This window comes from Myxocyprinus asiaticus, chromosome 3 (genome assembly GCF_019703515.2).
Source record: "Myxocyprinus asiaticus isolate MX2 ecotype Aquarium Trade chromosome 3, UBuf_Myxa_2, whole genome shotgun sequence".
Classification (NCBI taxonomy): Eukaryota; Metazoa; Chordata; class Actinopteri; order Cypriniformes; family Catostomidae; genus Myxocyprinus; species Myxocyprinus asiaticus.
The window spans coordinates 46276433-46290328 of record NC_059346.1 but is presented as its reverse complement, the minus strand read 5'-3'; the positions used below and the strand labels follow the sequence as shown (position 1 = coordinate 46290328).

General features: G+C 34.3%; 1 protein-coding gene and 1 long non-coding RNA gene across 2 annotated transcripts; one reads left to right on the top strand and one right to left on the bottom strand.

Annotated features, from left to right (window-relative positions):
- Nucleotides 1-550: 550 nt before the first annotated feature.
- Nucleotides 551-1992, bottom strand: LOC127427058 (uncharacterized). The gene is made up of 3 exons (XR_007894893.1): nucleotides 1690-1992; nucleotides 1429-1488; nucleotides 551-1139 (listed from the first exon to the last, which is right to left on the bottom strand). It is a non-coding gene; the product is annotated as an uncharacterized LOC127427058 (long non-coding RNA).
- A 2256-nt stretch (nucleotides 1993-4248) lies between these two features.
- pmpca (peptidase, mitochondrial processing subunit alpha) lies at nucleotides 4249-13874 on the top strand. The gene is made up of 13 exons (XM_051663754.1): nucleotides 4249-4314; nucleotides 6333-6532; nucleotides 6641-6720; nucleotides 8032-8114; nucleotides 8238-8332; nucleotides 8653-8753; nucleotides 10097-10360; nucleotides 10441-10533; nucleotides 10659-10777; nucleotides 11993-12083; nucleotides 12171-12233; nucleotides 12323-12467; nucleotides 12731-13874. Exons 1-13 carry the CDS (start codon nucleotides 4268-4270, stop codon nucleotides 12898-12900), a joined length of 1551 nt encoding a protein of 516 aa, XP_051519714.1. The 5' UTR covers nucleotides 4249-4267; the 3' UTR covers nucleotides 12901-13874.
- The last annotated feature ends 22 nt before the right edge of the window (nucleotides 13875-13896 follow it).

Genomic DNA, 13896 nt, shown 5'->3' with positions numbered 1-13896 from the left:
AGGCCATTTTTTAACCATATATGGCTCAGCTGGAGTGAGGCCATTGCTGAATCTATTCTTAAAAAGCTTAATAATAAAAAATAAAAAAACTACAATGAGCCAGATAATAGCAACCAAAGTATTGTTTTTTACAGTTTATAATTTTTACTGTAATAATGGGACTATTATCACAGAATTGGGTGTTTTGACAAGACTTTCACAATATTAAAAATGTTACTATTAACTATGGTCTTTTTTTATTAGAGACAAGATGTAGTAAGTCTTTGCAAATTTAAATCGAATTCAATTCTTTTATCAATTCAGCACAATCAGATGTAAATTAAAGTACAAATAGCCTTATTTCTAATCTATTCACGAGGGTGATTTTAATTAACTGAACAAAGGCCAATTCTGTTGGCTAATGTGATGTTTGCAGTGTGGCACATCAAACACACAAAGTCTGCGAATGGGAAATGGCTCGAAATCATTTCATGTCGCTACAGTAATTATCAATAAGAAGCTACCTATTGATGTGCTGAAACAGAAACCACAGAGTTTATGTCCACAAGATGTGATTCTTTATTTACATTTTCAGAGTAAAAGACAGAAAGTTTCTTGTTGTATATGATCTTAAATCTATACATGTCCAATAAATAAAGAATACAATAATACATTTAATGAAAGTCCTAATGTTTGCTTTGCTGCTTATCAGCTAAGTAACAAAATAAAAAGTATAACCAGAAAAAAAGTCACCAGAAGCCAAGTTCTGTGACATAAATAGACACAATGTTTAAATGTTGATATCAAAAGAAGTTAAGGCATGACCAAATAAAACTAAAGTCAAGCCTAAGCCAGCAGACTAATCAATTACATTTAGTTGAGAGGACTACGGTATGTAAAGTGTTAAAGTAGGCTTTATGTTTCTACAAATTATAGACTTGGATTGCAAATACTTAGACTGGGCTTTTCTTTGGAATTTGGCATCAGGTTTAAAAGTTGAGTAACATACTGTATTGTCAGCATTTAGGTAAGAATAAACACAATCCAAATAAAACATGATAGAAGAAGCATTTGTTCTAGGAAATATGAATTTGCCCCAGCATGAAGATCTGGCAAACAGAAAGCTTGTCCTAACATGAGATGCGTCTCCGTACTGATACCTGTAAAAAAAATAATCACAAAGCATCTCAGTTTGCAATGTATACAGTTAGGAACAGTATGATTTAATGAAAAGTTTATCATACTATTATACGTTGCATGCTCAGGGGCAGTTAACTAAACAGTCTTCAAGCCCATATTAACAAACTGCACATCATCCCATGTATTTAACTCACTGTATATTATGTCAGAAAACAGTAGTAAAGACAATTCAGTGTACAGAACATAATTCATTATACATGGCAACATAACAAGAGAAAGCTTTTCATATTATTAATAAGCATAAATTACCATTCTTAATCCATTCATTCCAGGCATGCAACTGGTCACTATCATGAGCCACAGTAGACTCTGTGGAAATGTGATTTTTTTTTTTTTTTAGTAAGTATAAAAATTAGAAAATGTAAGTTCTTTTAACAAATTGTACACAAACAGTAACATCATTAACACTTTCATTGGATCTCACACAAATATGATCAAACGTCTAACCATTCATTTATATTTGCCAAATGCAAAATGCCTTTTTTTATAATGAATATATATTATTCTCACCTTTTGAATTGTCCAAAAGCAGTTTTCTCAGTTCCCGCAGAGCCTGAGTGAGGTTTTTCAGTCTGTGATGTAGATACGCATTCTCCTCTCTCAGAGTATGAATTGTATCTTGAAGCTCATATGAAAAGCTTATTTGTGGTATTAAAGACATGCTCAACAAAACAACAGCCAGATGTGTTATAAACATCATTATCTAAATGTACTAAATATACAGTATAATTCGTTGTACTCTTCTTTCAGTGATCTGATTCCTATGGGGCCCACACTCCCACGAACAACACGCTCTTATAGAGCTAATGCCTGCATTTAGAAATCAATTCAATTCTTATGCACCATTTATTTTGTCTGCAATATAAGCTGTATTCTGTAGAGATGTGTAGCTCCTCTAAACTAGTGTGAGAGGTGAAACATCCTGCATGAATCTCAACAGCTTGGTTTTTGTATTTTAGTGTATTTACAACTCAGTAACATACACAGATTAGGCTACATTATAAATTGACTATTTAATGCTTTTCAGCAACATTTAAACATTGGGCTAAATCTATTCTGAAATATAAAGCATGGATAAAATGGCAAACAAGTAAAATATAAAATATAAAATTAATTGCTTTGGCCTACAGATATTGTAATTAATTAAGCGATATCACACGAGCAAAAGTGCTGTTGTTCCATATATCATCATGGCTGTGATTCGCTGTAGGCACAAGACCTCATATAAGGAACAACAGCACTCTTGCTCATGTGATATTGTTTTATTACAACAGTTTAAGTAAACAAACAAGTAAATAGTATTAAATAACTTATGTTTCAGACAAACACTGGCCAGTTAGTTTGTGTGTTTCTTCTTCCCCAGCAAATATAGTTCCAAAAGAAACAAAAGCATCAAGCTCAACTCTGCTCTCTGTATTACACTCATACTCTAGTTTTGAACTAGTGGTGTTTCGTTCGAAAAACAAATCTTATTTTTTAAACAAATCTTCTTGTGATATTCATAGCACGTTCAAGTCCTCCTGGAAAGTTTGTACTTATGAGGTCAGAGATCATAAATAGTCTACGATTTGATGTGCGTTCAAGTGATTTTAGTCAAAAAGAACAGACATGTTTTGCTATTCCATATTATATATAATGGCGAAGATAAGAAGCTTTTTTTTTTAGCACCAATGCAGCAAAATGAAGTGAAAGCCACACTTTAGGTGTGTAAATAATGTTGTATCTATCTAGTTTATCATTCTTGTGTGCCTACATATAATGATTGGAAATGTTGTTTTATTGCACAAGCCTGTCGCTGCATAAACCAGCGAAAATGAGTCTTATTTTATGGCAAGCTTTATATTTATTCTTCATTACAAGTGCAAAAAATGCATACAAACTAAACTGCACAGTCAGAATTCACAAGAGTCCAGAGTTTCCCAATTTCCAACGACTTTGTGGTGGCATTCATGTGGAATCAACTCGTAAATGCGATCATTCCGACATGACTTGAACATACCATCACTTCCATTATTCCAGTGGTCCCTCTATGTTTTTAAACCAATCAGTTGAGTCAATGATTTATCAACTCACTCATTACATAAAAAAAAAAAATAAAAAAAACATTAGTCTCCACCTGCTGGCGTACATATGCAATCTCCAGATATGGTCACTGAACTAATTGTTAAATTAACTCAGAATAAACTATGAATCAAAATCCCCACCACTATTTGGAAAGCCACAGACATGGAGAAGCGGAGTGATACAAACAGTGAAGCATCCTAGTGCTTTTGAACTGTATCCATAATTGCCTGACCAACCACTGGGCGGTGCCATGATGATACTGATTGTTGCTAGACTGTTTTCTGGTCCTGGTCTCCATAGGAAGCAATGTAAAAACTACTGAAATGAGTGATCCAGATGGAGAACAACAACCATTTTAAGTGTTAGTTGGAGTAAACATTAGTTCAGGAACAATGTGTGCAGATGTTGGCTGTCATAACAACTCAAAGTAGTTAATGGTCTCAACGTAACTAACCTTGGGCAATCACTTCATGCCATTTACTCACACCTTAAAGGTGCATTCTATTTTTTTCCTCACCTAAAGGTGCTGTAAGCAATTTCTATAAGTCACACCCCCTCTTTCCAAAACAAAATCAATTAGATCGCTTCAGCAGACGTATTTAACCACTGGAGTCTTACTTTTATGCAGCATTTATTTGCTTTTTTAGCTTCAAAGTTTTGGTCACCATTTACTTGCATTGTATGGACCTACAGAGCTGAAATATTCTTCTAAAAATCTTAATTTGTGTTCTGTTGAAGAAAGAAATTCACACACATCTGGGATGTCATGAGGGTGAGTAAATGATGAAAGAATTTTCATTTTTGGGTGAACTATCCCTTTAATTCTATAAAATTACAACGTTACAAAAATATTCTTGTCCTCAGAACACACTTCAGCCTGGTCAAGACCCTTGTTTAAGGGCATAGGGGATGATCTCGCACCCAGGGATTGAACCTCTTTTACGGTTTCCAGGAAACAGCTTACGACGAAGGAAGTGTTCAGTAATCATTTCCGGGCAACGTTCAGGGTCAAATAGAATTCAACATGGCTGCTCACATGTCAAGATTAAGGAGCTGGAGTCGATTGCGGAGGTTTGATCAAATGTCTGCTTTATTAACATACTGTGTGGACGTGTGTCGTATTTATATAGCCAAATAAAGATCTCTGCCCTAGATTTATATTAGAATATATTTTATAAATCTCTGCTTCTTCATGTCGCTTGTTACAGTGTTAGTGTACATGTGTTAAAGTTCAACTCAGTGTCGCGTGCGTTCCCATCTGCATCGGTGATTAAAATATCGATTATTTTTAATAATGTAAAAGAACTAAATTAAAGTGTAGAAGCATGTGAATGTTAAAATCTCGCAGTTATTGACAGCCCTCTACATTGCGAGTAAATTTCGCACTATGCGATCAAAAAACGTCTGTTATTAGCCACTGGCAAGTAAATATTAACATTTCACTCGCCAGTGATAGAGTTGTGTAGTGTCGAAGCACCGAGGCCCTTTTACTGAAAAAAAAAAAAAGCAGTTGATTAAGAAGCTGGATTCAGCTCGTCTTTCGCTGTATGCTGTCTCATGAGCGCGCAGGAAAAAGCACTTGTGTCTCATTCAGTTGAACTCCGAGCGTCTCAGGGAACCGCACCGCGGACGTCACGAGCAGCTCTCTTGAGAACGTGTGAAGATGAACCACTTCTTGCGCCAAACTCCCGCGAAAATATAAACAAGGTATAAACGTATTAATTTTGTGAACGCAAAGCGCTCCAGTTTCACTGGAACATCCAAATGTCCGTGGTCATTGTGGATTTATTCACGCAGTGTTATTAACAAGCAGTGAGACAGAGGAGATGTCCTGCTCTATTTCTGTGGAGATGATAAAATGCAAGAAACAGAATCTCAAAGTCTTCTTTCACGAGAATTAAGGGCTTGTGAGTTAATTAGAGAGCCTTAAAATAATGTGTGAAAGTGAAGAATTTAAGGCAGAATATTTTACTATTGCATAATATATCATAATATAAGAGCTACACAGGTTGGCTGGGTTACAAAAGAAAACAAAACATTGAAAAAGTCCAATGGATCAAAAGTAAATCGGACAAATAAGAGAGATATATTGTAGTTATTTAGTTTTTAAATTTTATACTTTTATATTTGACTCTCATATGTTTTTGAAGCCTGAAAAGGAAATCATATACCCTTATTTTATTATATGACCCAAGCTAAATTTGTATAAATGACTTTGTTGTGTGCATGAAGCACACATAGTGAGTTTGTATGGTAATTAATCGTCATATTTGTGAAACACCTAAAACAGACAATTAATCATCATAGCCCTAAAACAGGCAATTAATCGTCATAATCGCAATTATTTGTTTGACAATTAATTGTCAGCCAAATTTGACCTCTAATTGTCATTATTAGGTTCCTACCTTGCGAATTGTTTTGTTAAAAATGTGTACGAAATTTCAAACAGTGACAACAGCTGTTATCATTATTAAAAATGCGATTTCATGACATCATATAAACTGATAGAATGTGAAATTTGTACATTTTTAAAAAGCTAAAATGTGATTTAAAATCATAAAGCAAAATTTAAAAAGAAAATTACAATACACTACATTGCGTGAATATATATGAAGAGGCCCTCTCTCTGTTTGCGTAAGATATTTTTTAGTTACATTATTCTTACATGTCGTCATAAGTCTGGTGAGTATAAACAAAAGAAATTTACTAGCCAATGATGATTCTTTCTCCAACATGATCATAGAGGGTTGTATTGTTGCTGTTGAACTGAATGTACCTACTGTACATTCTATATATTCTATATATACTTTTTTTATTGAATAATGTGTATCTATATTGTGTGTACTGTATACTGTACAGTGTATGTTATTATTTGTATATTGTGTTGTGTGTAATTATGTGTGTATTAGACTTTAAATTGTGTTGTTTATTTGATGTTATTGTAAATTGGTATATGTCTCATCACTGTCACGACTGCTATGTTGATCGGAAATGCACCCAAGAATTTCACACACTATTGCACTTGTGTATATGGCTGTGTGACAATAAAAGTGATTTTGATTTGATTTTGATATTCTCTTATTATTCAGGTATGGCATTGCATGTAGGCAGTACAGTAGTGGCAGTACGTATCCCAACGTGTCTCTGTCCACACCGTTACCCGGGATTCCCAGACCTGTCTTTGCCACTGTGGACGGCCATGAGAAAAATGAGACTAAAATCACCACATTGGAAAACGGACTTACGGTTGCATCTCAGAACAAATTTGGTCAATTTTGTACTGTTGGAAGTAAGTATAACACTGCCTGTAGCAAATACTCTGATGTTGTGTGAATAAATGATGGAATTATTTGAAACAAATACTGAATGTTTTTACTTGACATGTTTTTTTTTTTAGTTTTAGTAAACTCAGGCTCACGTCATGAAGCAAAATATGCAAGTGGAATTGCGCACTTTTTGGAAAAGCTTGCATTTTCTGTAAGTAAATGCCAAAGTTTGGAATAATGTACAGATTTTGCTGTTTAAAAAGGAAATTGGTACTTTAATTCACCAAAGTGTCATTCAATTGATCACAAAGTATAGTCGGGACATTACTGATGTAAAAAAACAGCACCATCACTATTTGAAAAAAAAGTCATTTTTGATCAAATCTAAACAGGCCCCATTTCCAGCAGCCATCACTCCAACACCTCATCTTGAGTAATCATGCTAAATTGCTAATTTGGTACTAGAAAATCACTTGCCATCATATCAAACACAGTTGAAAGCTATTTGGTTTGTTAAATGAAGCTTAACATTGTCATTGTGTTTGTTTTTGAGTTGCCACAGTATGCAATAGACTGGCATGTCATAAGGTCAATATTAGGTCAAAAATGGCAAAAAAAAGAAACAGCTTTCTCTAGAAACTCATCAGTCAATCATTGTTTTGAGGAATGAAGGCTATACAGTGCTTGAAATTGCCAAAAAACTGAAGATTTCATACAAAGGTGTACACTACAGTCTTCAAAGTCAAAGGACAACTGGCTCTAACAAGGACAGAAAGAGATGCGGAAGGCCAGATGTACAACTAAACAAGAGGATAAGTACATCAGAGTCTCTAGTTTGAGAAATAGACGCCTCACATGTCCTCAGCTGACAGCTTCATTTAATTCTACCCGCTCAACACCAGTTTCATGTACAACAATAAAAAGAAGACTCAGGGGTGCAGGCCTTATGGGAAGAATTGCAAAGAAAAAGCCACTTTTGAATCAGAAAAACAAAAAGAAAAGGTTAGAGTGGGCAAAGAAACACGAGCATTGGACAACAGATAATTGGAAAAGAGTGTAATGGATCTTAACCCCATTGAGCTTCTGTGGGATCAGCTAGACTGTAAGGTGTGTGAGAAGTGCCCGACAAGACAGCCACATCTATGGCAAGTGCTACTGGAAGTGTGGGGTGAAATGTCACCTGAGTATCTGGACAGACTGACAGCTAGAATTCCAAGGATCTGCAAAGCTGTCATTGCTGCACGTGGAGGACTTTTGGATGAGAACTCTTTGAAGTAGTTTAAGTAGTAGTTTAGTTCAAATTGTAATAGTAATTTTTCATGTTATTAATGTCCTGACTATACATTGTGATCAGTTGAATGCCACTTAGGTGAATAAAAGTACCAATTTCTTCCCATAAGAGCAAAATCTGTACATTATTCCAAACTTTTGGCCGCCAGTGTGTGTATGTATATGTATTTAGAATTGCTTTGATACAATTGTTCAAATGCATGAACCAAGCAATTGTTCTGTCATACTTAAGTCTACAGCCCAGTATGGAAGTAAAGATGAAATACTCTTAACACTTGAGAAACATGGAGGCATCTGTGACTGCCAAACATCCAGGTTTGAATGTATTCCATTTTTAAAACATTTGATTTTCCTAATGAATGATCTTTTCAATGCATTTTAAAATGTTATTATATTTGTTGCATTGTGCTAATTTGTTGTCATATCTGCCATTTACAGGGACACAACAATGTATGCTGTTTCAGCTGAAGTAAAGGGTCTGGATACTGTAGTTAACCTGTTGTCAGATGCTGTTCTACAGCCCCGTTTATTAGGTGAGCACCTGCAAAACTAATGACGGGGTCCACTGAATCTTCAAAACAACGATCAAAGACCGATCAGTCATATGATTCTTATTAGTTGACTGGTAACATGGACATTTACTATCAAGATTTTAGGTTCATATTTATATAAAGTGTATATTTGAGATGGCATAACTGGTCAAGCTTTTTGTGGCCAATTTAGTACAAATATTCCACACAGTCATGCAGGTCATGAAACTGCATTTATAATAATAATAACTTTGTTCAAAAGTTTGAAATGAATTACAGAATACCATACTGCTTGAAATTTCATGTCAACTACCCTTCTGCAGATGAGGAGATAGAGATGACCAGAATGGCTGTTCGGTTTGAGTTGGAGGATCTGAACATGAGACCTGACCCAGAGCCTTTACTAACAGAAATGATACATGCTGTGAGTTGGTCCACTTTTTACATGTAAACAGAGCACCTACTATCTTACATTTGTTGATCATGTACATGTGTTTTTATGCCTTGCAAGCTCAAATATTTGGTTTTCTGTGATGTTTTGTACTGAACAAGGTAAAGTTATAGATGAGACTTTGTTGAAATTGTGAGAGAGAGTTATAGCACCAGTCTGGGAAGCAACATTGAGAATGAGATAAATACAAAACAAATCAGTAAGATTTTGCACTGCATGCCATCATTTTCCATCAGATATTATTGCATGGTAAAAACACAATGCATTAGCTGTTGTAAATATATAATTTATTTATTTATTTTTTTAATGAAATGTTATGTAATGAATGCTAAATATGTATATGTGTGTGTGTGTGTATATATATATATATATATATATATATATATATATATATTATATACATACACATATATATAATGTATGTATGTATGTATATATAATTTTTTTTTTTTTAATGAAGTGTTATGTAATGAATGCTAAATAATGAAAAAGACATATTTCTGACACGTATACAAATACATTATAAAAATTATACCATATTATACATTTATAATATAAATTATATATCAAATATAATATTTAATAAACTATTATAAATTGTATGTATGTATATGTATGTATGTGTGTATATATATATATATATATATATATATATATATATATATATGTATATATATATAAATGTGTATATATATATATATATATATATATATATATATATATATATGTATGTATGTATGTATATATAAATGTATATATATATATGTATGTATGTATGTGTGTGTGTGTGTGTGTGTGTGTATATATATATATATATATATATATATACAATTTATAACTTATTAGCAGTGTCATAAGTTAACAGCGGCTTGGGGCAAAAATGCTATCAAAAGACAAAAATGCCCCCAACATTGAAAATGTGCTAGTGAGTTCTTCTGTGTTTTGTTTGTAACATTGGATATATTTCTTAATATTCTGTACTAGGCCTAGGTATAAATATTATTGCATGAAACAGGAGATATAATTACTCGGAGAATTTATGTTAATAAATAGATTAAATTGAAGAATTTAATTTTGTTAATATTAGTAGAAAACATGTGCCCTCATAAAGGTAAAAAAAAAAAATGCCCTTTAAAAATCAAAATCAGGGGGCAAATATTGCTCCTAAATGGAAAAGTTAATTTCTGCTTATTAGATCCTTATTGTTGAGTCCTGTTAAAGGTTATACTCAAAGACCAAAAATACTGTACAATGCCCATACTTGGCTGTAGATCACTGAAACCGCTTATTTCATATTATGTCTCCCCATTGTTTAGGCAGCATACAGGGGTAACACGGTGGGCCTGCCTCGATTCTGCCCTGTTAATAACATTGAGAAGATTGACAAGAAGCTGCTTCATAAGTATCTACAGAGCTATTACTGCCCAGAGCGCATGGTGCTGGCTGGGGTCGGCATTGAACATGTGCAGCTTGTTGAATGTGCCAGGAAGTATCTGCTAAATGTTAAACCAGTATGGGGATTGAGCACACCTGCCAACGTTGACTTGTCTGTAGCCCAATACACAGGTGGTATTGTTAAGGTGAGCAAAGCTTGGAAGGACAGCAAATAACTTTTAAAGATCCCAGAATGACTTGACTTAAGCTATTTGTCTAATGTTAGATGGTGAAGGACATGTCGGATGTCAGCTTGGGTCCCACTCCCATTCCTGAACTAACACACATCATGATTGGCTTGGAGAGCTGCTCTTTTTTGGTTGGTTATACAGTGCACATAGTTAAATCGAATACATTTTTGTTAACCTTGTATATATTGATCACACACTTGCCTTGATAGAAGTGTTGAGAGCTGATGTAACTCTCTTTGTTTGTGAATTACAGGAGGATGACTTTGTTCCCTTTGCTGTCCTTAATATGATGATGGGAGGCGGAGGGTCTTTCTCTGCAGGAGGTCCAGGAAAAGGCATGTTCACCCGTCTCTACCTTAATGTGCTTAACAGGTGTGGCATCATATCTTCATAATCTTAAATACAATGTTGTCATTATTTATTCACCCAAACCCATTTGAATTTCTATCTTTTGCGGAACACAGAAGATATTTTAAAACGTGTTGTGATCCCTAATTTTCTCAATATAGCAGTTGATAGTGACTTATTTTAAAGGGATAGTTCACCCTAAAATGAAAATTATCTCATCATTTATTCACCTTCATGTCATTCTAGATGTGTATGACTTTCTTTCTGATGAACACAAACCAAGATTTTTAGAAGAATATTTCAGCTTTGTAGGTCCATACAATCCTAGTGAATGGTGGCCAGAAAACATTTTAAGGTTCAAAAAGCACATAAAGGCAGTATAAAAGGAATCAGTGCGACTCCAGTAGTTAAGTCCATGTCTTCAGAAGTGTTATGATAGGTGTGAGTGAATAACAGACAATATTTAATGCTTTTTTTTACTATAAATCTCCACTTTTTCTTTCATGTTCTTTTGTTTTTGGCTATTTGCATTATTTGTGCATATCGCCACTTACTGGGCAGGGAGGAGAATTTATAGTAAAAAAGTTACATAAATATTGATCTGTTTCTTACCCACACGATCACATCGCTTCTGAAGATATGTATTTAACAACTGGAATCTTATGGATTACTTTTATGCTGCCTTTATGTGATTTTTGGACCTTCAAAGTCCTGGTCACCATTCACTTGCATTGTATGGACCTACAGAGCTGAGATATTCTTCTAAACATCTTCGTTTGTATTCAGCAATCATACACATCTGAGATTTCTTGAGTGTGTAAATGATGAGAGAATTTTCATTTTTGGGTGAACTATCCCTTTAAAGCTTTAAAAAAAAAAAAAAGATCCAAAAGTAGTCCATGTGACTCGTGCATCATATTCCAAGTTTTCTCAAGGCAAACAAATTTGTAATTTTGCACTAAAAATCTTGATGCCCACCAAAGCTATTTCTTGCACGTTCATAAGTGCATGGGAGAAGCTTGTTCATAATGGCTTTGTGTTCACATGAGAATTTTTTTTAAAGATATTTCCTTTTGTGTTCTGCAAAAGAAAAAGTCATACAGATTTGAAACTAACTGAGGGTGAGTAAACAATGAGAGAATTTTCATTTTGCGTGGCTTTTCCTGTCATGTGGCCTTGAAATTGCACTGCAAAACAAGCAAGGAAAGGTTTTTTAGCAGTTTGTTGTCTTTTGTATAGGCATCACTGGATGTACAATGCTACCTCTTACCATCACAGTTATGAAGACAGTGGTTTGCTGTGTATCCATGCAAGTGCAGACCCTAGACAGGTATAGAAGTTATGTTTAGGTGTTGAACGTTCCTGCAATACATGAAAATTTGAATCCGTTTATTTGACTGTCATCAATTGCTTTTAGGTGCGGGAAATGGTGGAGATTATTACACGGGAGTTTATTCAGATGACTGGGACAGCAGGAGAAGTAAAACTGATTTCCTTTTTATTTTTTAGCTTATTTGTTGTTTTAGATACAGCAGTCAGAACATGAAATCTCTTTGTTTCTTTCTGAAGATGGAACTGGAACGAGCCAAGACACAGCTAAAGTCAATGCTCATGATGAACCTGGAATCACGACCAGTCATTTTTGAAGATGTAGGTCGACAAGTACTTGCGACAGGCAAAAGGAAACTCCCACATGAGCTTTGTGAGCTCATCAGTAAGTAGATTGTTTTTCGAAGTGTACATGTCACTGAATGCTTAATCCAGGTAATATATTTTTGCTGAATACAATTAAATTGGTCATATGATTTTTATTATTTTCTTTTTTCTTTGAGATGCTAGTCAAGGTTTCTTAGATAATTAAAAAGGTTTTGTTTTGTTTGAGAAAGCAGTAAATGTTTTTGAATCACTAACTTTGAAATCTTGCTGACTTTAAAGAAATCCTTTCACCAACTTTCCCCCTCTCTATTGTTGTTTTAGGTAATGTTACAGCCAATGACATCAAGAGAGTCACAACAAAAATGCTCCGTAGTAAGCCTGCAGTAGCTGCACTGGGAGATCTGACGGAGTTGCCCTCTTACGAGGATATTCAAGCAGCTCTTACTAGTAAAGATGGACGGCTGCCTCGCATATTCCGCCTGTTTCGATAGATCACCAACTGGCACCATTTAGAGGCAAATATGAGGACTGACCCCATAAAAACTACTCTTTGACTGACTGAAATTTAGTTGCAATGCATAGAAGGACTGTGGTTGCATTTCACCTAACTGGTGTTTTAGAATGGTGAACTTAAATTTTAAATGCTGGTGTGATGAACTTATATGACAAGTCAAGGGGCCAAGTCTAGTTTTACACATGAAAGGCCCATGGGGACTTACGTTTTGCATGATTTTGTTTAACCCATGTGTTTAAAGTGAATTAACATTTGTTCTTTTTCACATTTCCAGTTTAATTGGCAAAATCATCTTGCTGTATTATGCCAAAAAATTGACTGTTTACATGCCATTATTCACATTTCTGCATTGCAGTTTATACATTTGGAGAACGTAAACCAGAAATATATTCCCACACATTACATTGTGCCTAGACTAGATCACAAAGTAGCTCTAGAATGACATCCCAGGCATACACTATTAATTAGATTTAATATAATATAATAATATCTAAACAGAATGATAGATTTACCACTGGAGAGTAAACAAACATGGAACAGGATCATAGGTCTTAAATGTATTTATATATTCTATAATCTGTTTATTTGACTGTATTGTACTCTGAAATAACTGTAAACATGAATCGCCTACACTTTTGTGCAGTATCATGAACATCAACCTCTTTTTGCTTATTTGCCCCACAAGTTTGTCATATTTATTCTCTTGCACTTTTGTTGGTGACAGTGTCTGTTTGCTTATTGTTTCAGTGAATACTTCTCCATTGTAGGTTATTCAGATGAAGCCAATGGTTGGATTTGTTTAGAGTAAAAACTTTCATATTCACCTGAAATAATTTTAAATGAAAGTTTGATTCTTTCTGTTCCATTTTAATTTTTTTTACTCAGTTGATCAGACTTGCCAAAGGTTAAGATATTTTTATGCAAAATGGAATTAAAAATGCACAATAACTATTTTGATTTCCAAGTTGACAAC

Bases quoted from the DNA above. Each gene is read 5' to 3' on its own strand.
- pmpca (XM_051663754.1), top strand. From the start codon at position 4,268: ATGGCTGCTCACATGTCAAGATTAAGGAGCTGGAGTCGATTGCGGAG. The intron at 8,754-10,096 runs GTGAGTTGGTCC...CCCATTGTTTAG, and splicing joins TAACAGAAATGATACATGCT to GCAGCATACAGGGGTAACAC. The intron at 10,361-10,440 runs GTGAGCAAAGCT...GTCTAATGTTAG, and splicing joins ACACAGGTGGTATTGTTAAG to ATGGTGAAGGACATGTCGGA.